The sequence below is a fragment of the Bison bison genome, unplaced genomic scaffold (assembly GCF_000754665.1).
Source record: "Bison bison bison isolate TAMUID 2011002044 unplaced genomic scaffold, Bison_UMD1.0 scf7180017864048, whole genome shotgun sequence".
Taxonomy (NCBI): Eukaryota; Metazoa; Chordata; class Mammalia; order Artiodactyla; family Bovidae; genus Bison; species Bison bison.
Genome location: NW_011494620.1, coordinates 7,223,544 through 7,240,843, shown reverse-complemented (window position 1 = coordinate 7,240,843; position 17,300 = coordinate 7,223,544). Strand labels below are relative to the sequence as shown.

General features: G+C 41.5%; 1 protein-coding gene across 6 annotated transcripts in view; it reads right to left on the bottom strand.

Moving 5' to 3' along the window:
• The window catches only part of CAB39L (calcium binding protein 39-like), a 115,461-nt gene that overhangs the window by 40,204 nt on the left and 57,957 nt on the right, over window positions 1–17,300 (bottom strand). For all 6 annotated transcript variants that reach the window (XR_824910.1, XM_010835694.1, XM_010835696.1 and 3 more), the window contains 3 exons: window positions 13,255–13,423; window positions 8,238–8,297; window positions 3,027–3,092 (listed from right to left, as the gene is read on the bottom strand). Coding sequence is in view for 5 of the 6 variants with exons in the window: in XM_010835694.1 (XP_010833996.1) it covers window positions 3,027–3,092; window positions 8,238–8,297; window positions 13,255–13,423 (295 nt within the window). In the remaining variant the exon portion in view is untranslated. The remainder of the gene's footprint in view (window positions 1–3,026; window positions 3,093–8,237; window positions 8,298–13,254; window positions 13,424–17,300) is intronic.

Below are 17,300 nucleotides of genomic sequence, written 5' to 3'. Positions count from 1 at the left end.
GGTCCCATCACCTCATGGGAAATAGATGGGGAAACAGTGGAAACAGTGTCAGACTTTATTTTTTTGGGCTCCAAAATCACTGCAGATGGTGACTGCAGCCATGAAATTAAAAGACGCTTACTCCTTGGAAGGAAAGTTATGACCAACCTAGATAGCATATTCAAAAGCAGAGACATTACTTTGCCAACAAAGGTCTGTCTAGTCAAGGCTATGGTTTTTCCTGTGGTCATGTATGGATGTGAGAGTTGGACTGTGAAGAAGGCTGAGCACCGAAGAATTGATGCTTTTGAACTGTGGTGTTGGAGAAGACTCTTGAGAGTCCCTTGGACTGCAAGGAGATCCAACCAGTCCATTCTGAAGGAGATTAGCCCTGGGATTTCTTTGGAAGGAATGATGCTAAAGCTGAAACTCCAGTACTTTGGCCACCTCATGCGAAGAGTTGACTCATTGGAAAAGACTCTGATGCTGGGAGGGATTGGGGGCAAAAGGAGAAGGGGACGACAGAGGATGAGATGGCTGGATGGCATCACTGACTCGATGGACGTGAGTCTGAGTGAACTCCGGGAGTTGGTGACGGACAGGGAGGCCTGGCGTGCTGCGATTCATGGGGTCGCAAAGAGTCGGACACGACTGAGCGACTGATCTGATCTGAAGGCCCTAGAGACTGTCAATCTCAGAAAAATCTGCCACAAGTTCTCATCACTGTGGGAAATGGTGCGAGGATCAACTCTAAGCCCATGACCCCAGCTTTCTTGATCCAAATCTGTTCAAGCATCTTAGTTCACATCAACCTCTCTACTTTGGTCCAATATCTGACAGATGCCCACTGAAAAGAGGAAGGACTTGGAAGATTCCTGAGCGATTAGCTATACGTTGGCCCTTTAGAGCATTGTCACCTCTGTTTCCTGTTCCAAAGTCCTCTGCCTCTGTAATGCAGTTTTCCTGGCTTGACTCTTTCAGTACACGGCTGTCCCAACAGGATGTACTCTCATCTTTGACTGCTTCTTTTTTAAAAAATACTTTTAATTAGTTTATTTATTTGCTGCATAGGGTCTTAGTTATGTCATGCAAGATCTTTCACTGTGGCACACTGACTCTAGGCATGGAGTGTGGGCTCAGTACTTGCGGTGTGCGGGCTTAGTTGCTCCACGGCATGTGGGATCTTAGTTCCCTGACCAGGGATTGAACCCATGTCCCCTGAACTTCGAGGTGGATTCTTAACCACTGGACCTGCCGGGGAAGCCCCTTCAACTGCTTTTAACAAGCTTTCTGGACATGGGAGAACACAGCATTGATGGCCTTTGCCTGAGGCTCCGTCTCATTACTTTACCTCCAGTACAGAGAGCAGCGTACCCACGGTATGTTTTTCCTATGTGGATCACGCCGTATGGGTTTCTCCACAAGGAGAAAGTTAGTAAAGAGTGCTGAATGACTGTCTGAAAATAGTCCACTGATCTCCCCCTCAACAGGTAAAGCTGGAGCAGCAAGGGCGCAGGTACAGGGGAGCGCGATCAAGGCCGACACAGTCACAGGGACAGTGAACTGACAAATGTGTGCTACGAGACAGATTTAATTTATTGCTTTAGCTTAAAACTGCATCCAATATTTAGAAACAAGTGTACTGTTCTATAATGTCAGTATGTAAAAATAATATATTTTAGAAATAATATATAGAATATGAATATGTAATAATATATAGATTTATCTGTTGAGCTTAAAACTGTACCCAACATTTAGAAACAAATGCACTGTTCTATAATGTCAACATGTAAAAATAATATATTTTAGAAATAATAAAATAATAATATGTAATAATATAAAATAATATTTAGTAAGCTCAAGCATCATATAAACAGCTTGCAAAAGACATCAAATTATTATCTGCCAAAAACCTTCTTTTGAAGCTCTGAGTAGGATCTGAAGGGCAGAGATGCAGCTGCAGCCAATGCCCACCCCCTCAGGAGCTGCCCCTCCTCATGTGGGCAAAATGGCTGCCTCCAGGCACCTCTCCACTGAGGAAGGGGAGGTCCCTCATGGACGGATGTGGCTCCACTCTGCCGGGTCCCTGTCTGATGAGGGACAGTCATTTCTACAGGCAATTCATTGGAGACAGAATCTCATATCACAAATGCTGTTTGGTTACATACAAACACACACTCCTCATCCTGTGCTTACCCTGTACTTAATACTTTTACTGTTACTTTCAAACAGTATTTGAAGCAGGGCACTTAGCTTGTTTTGCTACAAAGTACTGCCCTGGGATTTCTTCGGAAGGAATGATGCTAAAGCTGAAACTCCAGTACTTTGGCCACCTCATGCGAAGAGTTGACTCATTGGAAAAGACTCTGATGCTGGGAGGGATTGGGGGCAGGAGGAGAAGGGGATGACAGAGGATGAGATGGCTGGATGGCATCACCGTCTCGATGGATGTGAGTCTGAGTGAACTCCGGGAGTTGGTGATGGACAGGGAGGCCTGGCGTGCTGCGAGTCATGGGGTCGCAAGGAGTCAGACACGACTGAGCGACTGAACTGAACTGTCATAACATATGCTTCGCTGGTGGCTCAGATGGTAAAGAATCCACCTGCAATACAGGAGACCTGGGTTCCATCTCTGAATGAAGATCCCATGGAGAAAGAAATGGCAGCCCACTCCAGTATTCTTGCCTGGAGAATTCCATGGACAGAGGAGCCTGGCGGGCTACATGGGGTCATAAAGAGCTGGACACGACTGAGTGACTAATATACGCGGTCATAACATAGAAAATACTTCTCAAGTTACAAAAAAAGAGAATACTTTTTCTGTATTTACTTGCCCACTATTTTTTGGTTTGTTTTTTGGTGGTGCTGAATGGCTTGAGGGATCTTAGCTCCCTGACCAGAGATCAAACACCTCACCCTGCAGTGGAAGCTCAGAGTCCTAACCACTGGACCACCGGGGAAGTTCTACTTGTCCACTACTAAACCAGTCGTTTAGGAACAAGAATGTCAACTTCTGGAGACTCTAACCTAAAGAAATTTGACATTACCTTCAAAGATTGTCTCTTAGTCACATAATTCTCCGACTGAAGCAGTTTCTCATAGTCTTCAAAAATCTAACAAAAAAAAAAGAAATATTAAGAATGTAAACCCAGCAGTGATTTCTCTGCATTAAGTCTGTTTGCTTCGGAAGTGAATCCCCAGTCCTTCAGCCCAGCCCAGCGGTTGTGCTGTGTATCTCTGGGCGGATTGCCTTTGTCCATGGGGAGGCTTCCCCGTTTCTCCATCCTCACTTACTCATAGAGACACTGGGGGACGAGGAGGCGGGTGACACCAGAGACATGCTTCCCTCTGTTTTATTTTAGTTCTGCAAATTAGAAATTGAGTAGGAAAATGGAGTAATTGAGTCCTCCCAATAAATCACTTTGACTAAAACATCTATTTTATTTTTGGCTGTTTGGGGTCTCCGTTGCTGTGCATGGGCTTTCTCTAGTTGCAGTGCATGGGCTCAGTAGTGTTGGTGCAGGGGCTTGATTGCCCCTCAGATGTGGGATCTTCCCAGACCAGGGACGGAACCCATACTGCCTACGTGGGCAGGCAGATTCTTAACTCTAGAACTCCAGGGAAGTCCTGAAGAAAGCATCTATTAACTCATCTAATGAGCTGTAGGATAACTCATTTTATGCCATTTTAAAGAAATGCATTTATGCAGTCTTGCTGGTAGCTATTAGTCTTTGGATAATTTGAGAAAAGATTGAAGACACTTAGCAACTCATAAAGAATCAAACTGGCAAACTCACAGCATGAACAGGTAGAGGAACAGGGCCACTCTGCCACATGATGGCCGTGTGAATCCCAACTGGCCTCTCGGGAGCACTTCCACTCTCCCCAGAAGCTGGGGGACGCTGGTGACGGGGGCCCATTTCCTAGTGTGATTGGTCATCAAACACAATCTAGGCCCTTCGGTTGAACACAGAGTTCCGGCAACTGGGAAAGTCCAGTGTCAGCCTCTGGTCACACACAGGCACACTCAGAGGCCACTTGGGTGGGAGGGCAAGCCTGGCAGAGAACTGAAGGCAAGAGAGTTTAGGGGCTGGGGAGGGTAGCAAAGGGTCCTTGGAAGACCAAATGCCAGGTATGAGTGATGAGGACAAGCTGTGCACACTGATGAGAATGCCCAAGAGGAATTCAGAAACTGGGAAAACAAAATCATGGAGCTCACGTTAAAGTCACAGTAATTTTTTTTTCTTTTACTTGAAGGATTTATTATTTATTCTGATTGTCATGGAACACAAGGACTTTGTGGGTCACTAAATGTATCAGACAAACATCGTGGTAAATGTTACTTGTAACCATAAAATGTAAATACATGCATATAAGGTATTATCGACTCCCTTGGCCCCACTCTAGTACTCTTGTCTGGAAAATCCCATGGACGGAGGAGCCTGGTAGGCTGCGATCCATGGGGTCGCTAGGAGTTGGATGCGACTGAGTGACTTCACTTTCACTTTTCACTTTCATGCATTGGAGAAGGAAATGGCAACCCACTCCAGTGTTCTTGCCTGGAGAATCCCAGGGACAGAGGAGCCTAGTGGGCTGCCGTCTATGGCGTCGTACAGAGTCGGACACGACTGAAGCGACTTAGCAGTAGTAGGCTACCAGTTTCATTATTTTAGGTCATATATCATGTTCTCCAGCTTCAGGTTTACTACTAAAGAAATAAGAAACTCAACAAATAGGAAATGTTTAAGGAGCATGAGTTCTTGAAGCCAATGCTCAGGTCGGTGCAATAGGCTCAGTATCTGTGAGACTACTAAATTACACAAGAGGTGACTATGAAGACAAATTTAGGTAAACAAGGGTCAAAGAGAATGAGCTTACGGTCTCTCAAATTGTTGCTTGTTATCCTTGAGTGCAAATTGCACAGCACATTATTCCACTCATTCTATAGAAAAAATGAGTAGTTGATACACAGGTTTTGTCATAAGCTATCTTTGTCCTCTTATTTTCATTTATTATAAATATTACATCTAATGAATTTGAGAAAACTATGCACTATCTCCATAGTGAAGGACAGGGAAGCCTGGTGTGCTGCACTCTATGGGGTCACAAAGAGTTGGACATTACTTAGTGACTGAACAACGATGAGTCTTTAACACTCCATCCAGCATCTACAGTTACTGAACAAACTATAATAGCTTGTTCCCTAAATTCTGAACAAACTATAATAGTTTGTTCCCTAATACTTAACAAACTATAATAGTTTGTTCCCTAAATTCAAAAATATATGAGTCTCTTCTGGTCTTGAAGCTTTTGGATACATCTGGCAGTAATCTTTTTCTCCCTTCATATTTTATACTTTGATCAAAGATCTCTAATTGATTCCATGGATTTTCTCTTGATAATTTTAGGGTATGAAAATCACTTTTGATTTCATGATTACATTGATAATTCTTAATCTCAAAGGAAGAGCAGCAAACAATTTATGAAGAAGAAAGCCATAGTTTAATTTCTATGATTTGGATATGTGAAAACACAGGATATGGGTAGGGTATTCCATAACTTCCTAGAGTTATCTGTTTCCTTTTATCTTTTTGTGTGGCTAACTACAAAATTTTAAATTACACAGTGGCTTGCATTATGTTTCAACTGGACAGTACTGGTCTAGAGCAGCTAAACTAACACTGCAACAAATCATGTAAAAGTTTTGTCTCTAAGCCTGTGCTATGTTTTACTTTAATTCATGGCAAATAGATGGGGCAACAGTGGAAACAGTGGCTGACTTTATTTTTCTCGGCTCCACAATCACAGCAGATGGTGACTACAGCCATGAAATTAAAAGATGCTTACTCCTTGGAAGGAAAGTTATGACCAACCTAGGCAGCATATTCAAAAGCAGAGACGTTACTTTGCCAACAAGGTCCATCTAGTCAAGGCTATGGTTTTTCCAGTGGTCATGTATGGATGTGAGAGTTGGACTATAAAGAGAGCTGAGCACCGAAGAAATGATGCTTTTGAACTGTGGTGTTGGAGAAGACTCTTGAGAGTCCCTTGAACTGCAAGGAGATCCAACCAGTCCCATCCCAAAGGAGATCAGTCTGGGGTGTTCACTGGAAGGACTGATGTTGAAGCTGAAACTCCAATACTTTGGCCACCTGATGCGAAGAGCTGACTCAGTGGAAAAGACCCCGATGCTGGGAAAGATTGAGGGCAGGAGGAGAAGGGGACGACAGAGGATGAGATGGCTGGATGACATCACTGACTCGATGGACATGGGTTTGGGTAGACTCCAGCAGTTGGGGATGGACAGGGAGGCCTGGAGTGCTGAGGTTCATGGGGTCGCAAAGAGTCGGACACGACTGAGAGACTGAACTGAACTGAACTGAATGCTGTTTCTATTGCTGATACACTTAGCAAAAGCATAGCAGCTCTTAGTTGGGTCTGTTTATTTAATGTTCATTTAACACCACCAAATATATGGTACTGAGTTAGGTATTAGATATGTAAGTAATCATGATAAAAATTAATCCATGGTGCTATCCCCAAAACCTTAAATCTTGTCAAATTCCTACAACAACCCTGTGAAGTAGCTATTATTAATATCCTCATTTTTTAGTAGGCACAGTAACTTGTTCAGAATCATAATTAGTAAAGGATTCAGCAGGATTCTGAAGCAAAGCAACTAGACATAGATCTGTACTGCATTCTGAACCCCTGTGTTTGACAGATAAGGTTCCTGCCTCCCAGGGAGCTTATGAACCAGACAAAAAGATATAAAGACACACCATAATAATATTATACAATGTGGAAAACGTGTGAGAAAGAAGAAGAATGGGAGGGAGAGAGAGTGTGTGTGTGTGTTTGGGGGTGAGGGGGTTAGGGTGTATGTTAGGGAAAGCTTCCTAGAAGAGTCACATAATGAAACCAAGCAGGACCCTGAGGGCAATCCCAGGGATGTACCCTCCCGAGTACATCTTGTTTCTAGGAAAGGTTTACCCTCCAAGACCCAGGTTCCAAAGAGCAAATTTAATCAGAGAAGTGAGAAAATGCAGAAACAAAGGACAACAGTCAAGCAAGACAAAACAGTAATAGTTTAGCCAAAAATAAAGTCAGGGATCTTTAGTTCCTCCATAAAATCTATAGATAATATCCTGAGTCATATCCTTGAGTTGTTTAAGAGAGACTGAAATCCCCACCAGGTGGAGGAAGTTAGCTGTATACTGACCACAAGTACGGAGACCTCATACTGGGTGAAACAAAGGGGTTGATGAGGTTAACCCCTGATACACCACCTTGTCACCTTACTACCAACCAGTCAGAAGACGGTCCACTCACAACCCTCACCCTTTCTTGGAAAACTATTCAGGATTTGAGGCTTTTGAGCATTTATTGCCTTGCAGTAAATGCTGGACTTTCCTTCACCACAACTCGGTGTCAGCAGACTGGCTTTGTTGAATGCCGGGTAAGTTTGGTTCAGTAACAATGATGGCTGATTATCAAAAGGATGAGATGGATTCACCCTTAGAGAAGGAAGCTGGAAGACAGATGTATATTTTGGTATTTCTACTAGTCAGGGAAACTAGTTATCAACCATGTAAAAGGATTCATTTTATTAACAGTGGGGTACCCTATATGGCTTAGATGGTAAAGCATCTGGTGCAATGCAGGAGACCTGGGTTTGATCCCTGGGTCAGGAAGATTCCCCTGGGGAAGTGAATGGCAACCCACTCCAGTATTCTGGGTCTTCCCTGGTGGCATGAGTGGTAAAGAACCCGCCTGCCAATGCAGGAGATGTACGAGACATGGGTTCGATCCCTGAGTGGGAAGATCCCCTGGAGAAGGGCATGGCAACCCACTCCAGTATTCCTGCCTGGAGAATCCCCGAGAGAGGAGCCTGGTGGGCTACAGTCCATGGGGTCGCACAGAGTCGGACACGACTGAAGGGACTTAGCACGTGCATATACACTGCCTCTTAAGGGCAACGTGGATGCTCTTAAGTCAAGGTCAAAGTGAGCTGGTGCTGGTTGTTTCCTGGAGCTCCAGAGCACAACAGGAAGAGATAAGAAAAACAAGGACGCCCTGATCTCCTGCTATCCTTTATTTTTCATAGTTTCTTAATGATCTGACTTCTGGGTAATAAACCAAGTGGGTGGATGGTTGGTTTCAACTTCTCTCATAAATAGAAGTAAGTGCTAAGAGATCTAAGAAGGAGAGAGAGAAAGGAAGAATGAGATAGAGACTTAAAAATGACTTCTACTTACAGTGTCATAATTTTGTTCTAAGAAGTCTGCTACCAACACTTTATGTCTGGTTAGTAAATCCTAGAAAAAGAGCAGTCAATGAAACAAAATTATTATAGGTAATAAATTTTACAAATCTATTCTTTTCTTCTAAGATTTTCTAAGTCAATTAATTTGAAGCACAACAATTTCAGAATAGTTTCATTTACATCCCAGAATTATTTCCATTTCTTAGTTTAAGGTGTGAAATACAATTTGTTTCATGGTAAAAAACAACAACAGAGTGCTTTAAATTCGTATCATTGTTAGATTACAGAAATAATTTAACTAGCGAAACAAACGCCACCAAAGAGACAAGCTTACATTATATTTCTTCAAGCCCATAATTATACATTGTAAATATGATACAATCAATATTCAAATAAAGCTTATGATGATCTTTTAAAATGTCATTAATAACTATTAAAAGCAAAAAACTCTGAATGGACTAAAACCGTATCTCACAAGGTAACAGATTTTTCAATGATTGACCTTTAGTTTTCTTCTTAATCACTTTTGAAATGGAGGTGCCTAGGATTCTCAGAAGCACAAGAACGACATTTAAAAAACTATATTTATTTTACATATTTATTTGGCTGTACTGGGTCTTAGTTGTGGCACGTGGGATCTCTAGTTGCAGCATTCAAACCCTTAGTTACGGCATGTGGGATCTATTTCCCTGACCAGGGATGGAATCTGGGCCCCTGCATCGGAAGCATGGAGTCTCAGCCACTGGACCGCCAGGGAAGTCCCACAAGAGTGACATTTATCTCAGCACTGTCCTAGTCCTGCTGTTGGGTTAGTGGGCTGTGAAGTGTTGTGCAGTTACTAAGCAGCACAACGCACCCTTTCAAAGTTGAGGACAAGCAGCCTGATCTAATTATAGACGTAACTCCCAGGAAACTGAACAAAAGCATAAAGGAACATTTGATTGGAAATTCACACCTAAATTATAACCTTAAGTCACCTTGATGTCAAAAGAAAACAAGCCCCAGATAATCCTCTTAATGTACTTAAAGGTTAAATGCCTTGCCTAGGTACTATGCAGAATTTAATTAAAAACAACATGAATTTTCAAGTTTTCCAAAATAAATTCTTATGCTTTAATACATATTTAATTAAAACTTCTAATTTAATTAACAGTATATACAAGATACACAACATAACCTCACAGAGAAAAGGAAGGCAGCCACAACGGTAAAACTCACTTCTTTTTAAAACAATTTTTTAAATTGGAGGATAATGGCTTTACAATATTGTGCTGGTTTCTGCCATACATCAACATGAATCAGTCACAAGTATACATATGTCCCCTCTCTCCTGAACCTCCCTTCCATTTTCCCATCCCATCCCACCCTTCCAGGTTGCCACTGAGTCCTGGGTTGTGAAACTCACTTATTTTTATTTCAATAAAAGGTTAAATATTTAAAGTACTTTGCACTACAGTTTTCTTTTTTCTTTTTTAAAATTTTTATTGGCATATAATTGATTTACAATGCTGTGTCAGGTTCTGCTGTACAGCAGAGTGAATCAGTTATATATGTACACATATATCCACTCTCTGATTCTTTTCCCACATAGGTCACTAGAGTACTGAGTAGAGTTCCCTGTGATATACGGTAGGTCCTCATCAGCTTGCACTATAATTTCAAGCCCCAAAATAATGAAACTGTCTATTAACTTCATTTCCTATTACTTATCATCACAACTTGTTTGACCACTGGACCTATCAATGGAGACATGTACTCGTTTCCCCAGGAGAATGTAACAATACAGTTCTGGAACTGGGATTTTAAAATGGGAAAACCCTCTAAGGAATTCATCCCAGTCAAAATTCAAACTAGTTGCTACATCAGGGACCCCCTAGTTCCACAGCATACTTTTGGAGTCCTTAGTCTTTTTCTAAGTGAATATTTGGAATGCCCAGTTTTCACATCTCCAATCACCTGAGCATTACTAGTGGCTTTCTGAGCTGCCTCAGGTTAGAAAGGTCTCTGCATGGGCTGCAGCAGGCACTCTGGATGGCTGCACCCATGGAGCTCTGCACCTACGATGCCATCTGCACCTACGATGCCAGCAGCCTTGAGTACGAGGCTCACAATCTGCCGTGGCCTCGGGCCCTACACCTGCAACAACGGTGACACTGGAAAGAGTACCAGGCAGATAAGTGCTGCCTGTGAAGGTTTTCCATTCACCCTCCATTAGTGTTACACCAAAGAAAGAGATTAAATAAGGAGGGGTTCTGTGAGCAGCGGCTCCTTCAAATCTAAGGGAAAAAATAACTTTAAACTCCAACAATAGAATATATAATAGGGTAGGGAAAAATTCCTCCAGCACATATATGTGTGGATGGAGACAATAAGTGAGTGTGTCCACATTATATATACATAGATATGCCCTCAAATTTATACACATAATAATGCATGCACAAAACTGGAGGGACTGTACCATATCCAGGGCATCTTCCCACCCTAGGGATTGAACCCGGGTCTCCTGCGTAGCAGGCAGATTCTTTACCGTCTGAGCCACCAAGGAAGCCCCATATATACATATGCGCACTAAGTCACTGGTTGTGGCCAACTCCGTGTGACCCCATGGACTGTATGCAGGCTGCCTGGCTCCTCTGTCCATGGGATTCTCCAGGCAAGAATACTGGAGTGGGTTGCCGTGCCCTCCTCCAGGGGATCTTCCCAACCCAGGGATCAGACCTGTGTCTCTTACACCTCCTGCATTGGCAGGTGGGTACTTTACCACTAGCACCACCTGGGAAGCCCCCATATATATATATAGGGTGGGCCACAACGTCCACTTGGATTTTTCTATAATATCTTATATATGTGTGTCTGTGTGTATATATACACACACACACATGTATATATACACAATAGACAAATACAGTTGTTGCATTATTAAAGATCAAAGAACTGAGTGGGGAAAAAAATAGCTAGGATCCCCCCAAAAAAGGAAAAAGCCAGGAAATCGCCAAGAAAACTAAAATTCAAATTTTAAAAAATTAAAAAAAAATTTAAAAAGTATTCAGAATAGTGTATTCTTTCATCCCACCTCCTAAGAATTCTGTTTGGCAGGACTAGCTTCTGCACGGTCTAAGTCTTATGCTAAAAATTATCGATGTTGGTATTTTAGTGAATTCTGCACAGCCTGGAAGAACTTGGGGTGAAATGACAGAGACACACGTTCCATGGCAGGGACCCAAGATCACAGCAGCTCGCAGCAGCTGCATTTACTGTGTGCTGGGGAGTGTGCTTCGCACTTTACATAGGTTATTTCTAATCTGCACAACTCTGCAAAAAGGCAATTATGTTCCTCATCTCACAGATGAAGAAAATGAGGCCCAAGGGTTGGTTAACTAACTTGCTCAAAGATGTACAGCAAATCAGGTGCAGACAGAGATGGAATTCAAACCACTTTTTACCATGTCAATTCTTAGAGGGGGAGCATGGAAGAGACTGTGTTTGTAAGGAATCTTTCTGGGGAATGGAAAATTTGCAGACAAGGCCATGAGGAAATATAATCCACTAATGGTAAAATGTCAATAATTAAACTGAAGAACAGTCATCCTACAGGTCAAAAAAAGAGGCTAAGCCTAAGAAGTTAAAAACAAAAGCCCAAACCAGCCAACCAATCAAGTAAACAAATCCCTTTGAAAGCAGTTACTTAAAAAAAAAAAAAGTGGGACTTCCCTAGTGGCCTAGTGGATAAGAATCTGCCTGCCAATGCAGGGGACACGGGTTCGACCCCTGGTCCAGGAAGATCCCACATGCCTCAGAGTAACTAAGCCCATGTGCCACAACTACTGAGCCCCTGCTCTAGAAACTGTGCTCCTCAACAAGAGAAGCCACTCCAATGAGAAGCCCTCATGCTGCAAGGAAGAATAGTCCCCGCTAGCTGCAACTACAGAAAGCCTGCACACACAGCAATGAAGACACAGTGCAGCCAAAAATAAATTAATTAATTGATTTTTAAAAAGGGACTTGTGTTCATTACATTATATTGAACACAGCATTTTGGTAAAATGTAGAAAATTAGCATTTTCAATATCAGTAGCATACTAGGAGTTTTTTTTTTTTTAAGGTTATTTAGATTATCAGGGACTTAAGTTCAACAAAAAATACGCTCAAGTACAAACTGTCGTAATTTATCTTTGTGTTTCAATATTGTGCTGAAAGTTAAATTGGGTTGATCATATGATGTCAAGATATTATTATCACATTTGTTTATTCTATTAAATGTTGAAAAATCTTTTGGGAAATTTTCAGAAATAAATGCTGAATTGAATTTGCTTTTCTCCCCTTCATTAGAGCTGCTGTAGGTGTACAGCTATTTGTGAAGTCTTATCGATGGTTTTTCAAAAAAGGAACTAACTTGTTTCCATGATGGTGAAAGGTCATCAGATAGAAAAGGGGAAAAAAAAAAAAAAGGCACTACAGGATTTACTAATAGAGAACACCTTCTTAATTATTTCAGCACAAATATTTGCTAGAAAGAAATGGAACGGTCCTTTGTGTTAAACGTCCTTCTTCATATTTGTCGCACCAAGGCCCCTCTTACCACGTGTTCTAGGATAGACTCTTGAGGGCTTCATCTGTAGCCACTGCACAACTGCTGTTTGGCCAGGTGAGACTTTTTATGTGCCCAGGTGCCTCATGTCATGTGGGATCTTCCCCAAACAGGGGTTGAACCAGAGTCCCCAGCATTGCAAGGTGGGTTGTTACTCACTAGACCACCAGGGAAGCCCCATGACAAGCATGTTGAGTTGCTCTTTCCACCATGTGACAGACGGGTCTAGTAGATTGTATTCTGTTTACTGAATTCTCTTACGATCCATATCATACACGGTTGGCTATGCTCAGGTCTAAGAAACACAATTTTCTGGTTTTTAAAATTAAACTGCCTCTTAGAGCCAAGTGACTTAGGTACTGAAACTAAATAACCCTGCTGATTCTGGCAGGGGTTGGCGGGGAGGTGGACAGGGAATTACCTTAAAAGTAGCAAAGGCATCTGAAGCGATATCAAATGTTGACAGTTCGACATACTTAAAGAAATCTTGGAATTGATTAGAAAAGAGGATGATTTTGGCAAGTGGTTCATGTCGAATACATTCTCTCAGCATAATACCACAACGTAAGGCGATCTGTGGGACTTCATAGCTAAAGCACAAACAAGAGAGAGAGAGAACTATGTATTAAAAGAACCATTTCAATACTGCTGTTAATGGAAGCATAGGTACCATCTGTCACAGTCCATTCAAAAACCACTCACTGAATACCCACTATATATCTACACTGTGCCTGGCACTATTTCAGATGCTGGGGATACCTTAAAAGTAGCAAAGGCATCTGAAGCGATATCAAATGTTCACAGTTCGACATACTTAAAGAAATCTTGGAATCGATTAGAAAAGATACAACAGTATCTTTTGTTGGGGATACAACAGTCAGCAGACAAGGTCACTGCCTTCCTAGCATTCACAATTTAGTGAAAATGCGTCTGGTGGGAGAGGAAGCAGACTATAAACAATGACCAGATAATTTCATATACTTCAGGGCTATGAAACTGAAGAAAATAAAATAGGTACGCTAGACAGTGTGACCCCTTAATTTGTTTTACTTTAGACTAAGTGGTCCTGGAAGGAGAAGAGCATTCCAGGAAAAGGAACTGAAAGTGCAAGGGTCCAAGGAAAGAACCAGCAGCTTTGTAAGCCAAGGTCAATGTGGGAGGAAGCCTTTGCAGAGTTTAACGTACGCAATTAACACAGCTGATCAGATACTTTAAAAATGATCATTCTGGCTCCCTGTGGAGAATTCTGTAAAACAGGAAAGAATGGGCTGCAGAGCTAAAGGACAATCAGGGAGACTAGCTACTGAGGAGGAACAGCAGCCTAGCTAGAGACGATGGGGGCTTGGGTTGGGCACTGGTAGTAGAATAGAGGACTGTGGGTAGGTCATGGATATTGTTCAGAGGAAGAGTCAACAGAGCTTGTAGATATTGGGGTAGGTTGAGGAATAAATTTGGGCTGAGGGAAATTGAGGATTCAAGAATAACAAAAGAATATTTACATGAACTTCAGATTTGAGAATAAAACCTCTTTCCCACAATTTAGGCAACAGGCTACTTGGCAACTTCAAATTTATAATTATAGTAGGGAAAACAGCAAAGAAAGGTCTCTGAGAGAAGTCATTAAACCAGGGCGGTGTTTATTCATTTTGTCCCATTTTTATGTGGAATAATATTCCCAAATATCATCTGAATATTCCCTGAAAAACTCATGTTAACATTAAATGCTAATATATTCAGATAGGTACAATTCTTTGTAGAATATTAAAAAATGCCAAATTATAGTATTAGCAATTTCTCTTATCAGAAGAATTTGAAAATCAGCCTATTGGCATGCATGGAAGAGTTATAAGGTGGGTTTTATTAAAGATGTACCCCTTCATAAAGAGGGGTACATTTTCTGAAATGTGAAGGAGAAGAACAGTCATTTAGTAATAGAGCACTGAAGAAGTGATTAAAAAAAAAAAAAAGACTGTTGACCTAAAGAAAAAAACGTAAGGGGCACAAAATTAAAATCCTAAAATGACTTATTAGTAAGATATTTATGGACGTTCATAATTTTGCTTTAAACTTAACCTTTCAATTTCATCTCCCATCACCTCCCTTAATTCTGTGGGGTATGGCCTTCTCTCAACCTAGAATGCCCTGCTCCATAGGTTTTCACCTCTAAGATTCTCTCTCATTTTTCAAAACTTAGTTCAAATGCCACCTCCTCCTCGAAGTGTTTCCAATCACCTACCATTCAGAGTCACCCTCCCCGCCTTCAGACTCCTAAATAGCTTGTCTGTAATTCCACTTTAACACGTTTCTCATTCTTTAGTATGGCCCATTGCAATAAATGGTTATACGTTTGTTTCCTTTACCTCATCACAAACAGCTCAATTGCTAAGGATACGCTTTACTCATTGTGTTACTTTCTCTCCTCCTCTGTGCAAATCTCCATGGGGTATCTGTGTCTTACTGGTACCTGCCTCTGTCCTTACCCTAGTCTCCAGAGAGTGCTTAGCATAATGTCTTTCTCAAAGGTGTATAAAGAACTTAGTAAACTTCAAACTCTGATTAAACTTCTTAATACTAGGTCTCTAATGAGACACAAACTTTGGCTTACAGAAAAAACTGTAACATCTCTAGCCATTCTCATTTCTTAACTAATCAAATGGAAACTATAGAAAAAAAGTTTCTACTCGCAACTTTCGTGTATAATTAGTTCCTTTTTTTCCCCCTGTTTCATTAGGTGAAGTTTATCGGAACCATCTGTGATGCAGAGACTATTTATTCTTGAGAACCAAGAGAGTATTTTTCAAAATGCTACTCTGGGTCAGAACAGTGGTCATTCCATCCTAGTGGTTTGCGCCCAAGAGTGGAACGGTCATTCCTCTGAGCTGACAACTTCTTACAGTTAGGAATATACTGGGATATATAAAGAAATTTCCAATTCTTCTCAGTACCCTTTAAGGAACTTGTAATTCACATGTTTCAACCTGACTATCCTCCAGGATACTGACTTTTGATAGTTTATTGATTGCTCTATAAAGAAGTGCTCCATAAGTTAAGTACCTTAAGTTTCAAATCCCAAGAACATTAATATCCTTAGGTTTGGTTAAAGAATCAATATTTACCTCATCTATTTTATTCTACTTGTGGATAAGGGTCTCAAGGACAAGGACCATGACAAATCACTATGTTCTCCACAACAACTAACTAGTGGCAGGTTGCTGATAGAAGTTATTCCAATGAATGTAAACCATTATTTTATAGAACTGAACCATATCCTCCTTCTGATTTGCTGTTTAGATCATATGCACACACGCATGCTCAGTAGCTCAGACATATCCAATTCTTTGCAACCCCATGGACTGTAGCCCACCAGGCTCCTCTCTCCATGGAATTTTCCAGGCAAGAATACTGGAATGGGTTGCCATTTCCTACTCCAGGGGATCTTCCTGACCCAGGGATTGAACTCAAGTCTCCTGCATCTCCTGCATTGGCAGGCAGGTTCTTTACCACTGAGCTATCTGGGAAACCACACGGGAAGTCTGGACCGTATAGTTAACTGTGTCAGTGTGGAGAAGGCACACTATTTTATATGCATGCTTATTCAAATAATAGCACAGAAGATCTGTTTCAAATTTAATAAAAGCCAAAGTGTAAGAACACTTATCTCATCTGGTGGTGAGCAAAATTAATATTACACATAAAATGATTTGAACAAAGATCTTGTGCAAGAATATCTCAGTTTAAGAATGCAGATTATATTGTGTAAGGAGAAAAATGACTTTTGTTGCTCCTGATAGAAGAAACAAGGGCAGCCAGCGCTAGGAAAAACATCAAAAGCGAAAGTGGCCTTTTCCAGATGACCCCTGTCCGTTTGATATCGCTCCCACTAGTTTGTGAACATTTCCTTGCTCTCTGGCCATCCTGTACATTTCCTAACACAGACCTGGCATTAGCCGTTTCTACAAAGGACTCTTAGTTTTCTGAATGTTGAGCTTTAAGCCAACTTTTTCACACTCCTCTTTCATTTTCATCAAGAGGCTTTTTAGTTTCTCTTCACTTTCTGCCATAAGGGTGGTGTCATCTGCATATCTGAGGTTATTGATATTTCTCCCGGGAAATTGATGGGGAAAAAGTGGAAAACAGTGTCAGACTTTATTTTGGGGGGCTCCAAAATCACTGCAGATGGTGATTGCAGCCAGGAAATTAAAAGACACTTACTCCTTGGAAGGAAAGTTATGACCAACCTAGACAGCATATTGAAAAGCAGAGATATTACTTTGCCAACAAAGGTCTGTCTAGTCAAGGCTATGGTTTTTCCTGTGGTCATGTATGGATATGAGAGTTGGACTGTGAAGAAAGCTGAGTGCAGAAGAATTGATGCTTTTGAACTGTGGTGTTGGAGAAGACTCTTGAGAGTCCCTTGGACTGCAAGGAGATCCAACCAGTCCATCCTAAAGGAGACCAGTCCTGGGT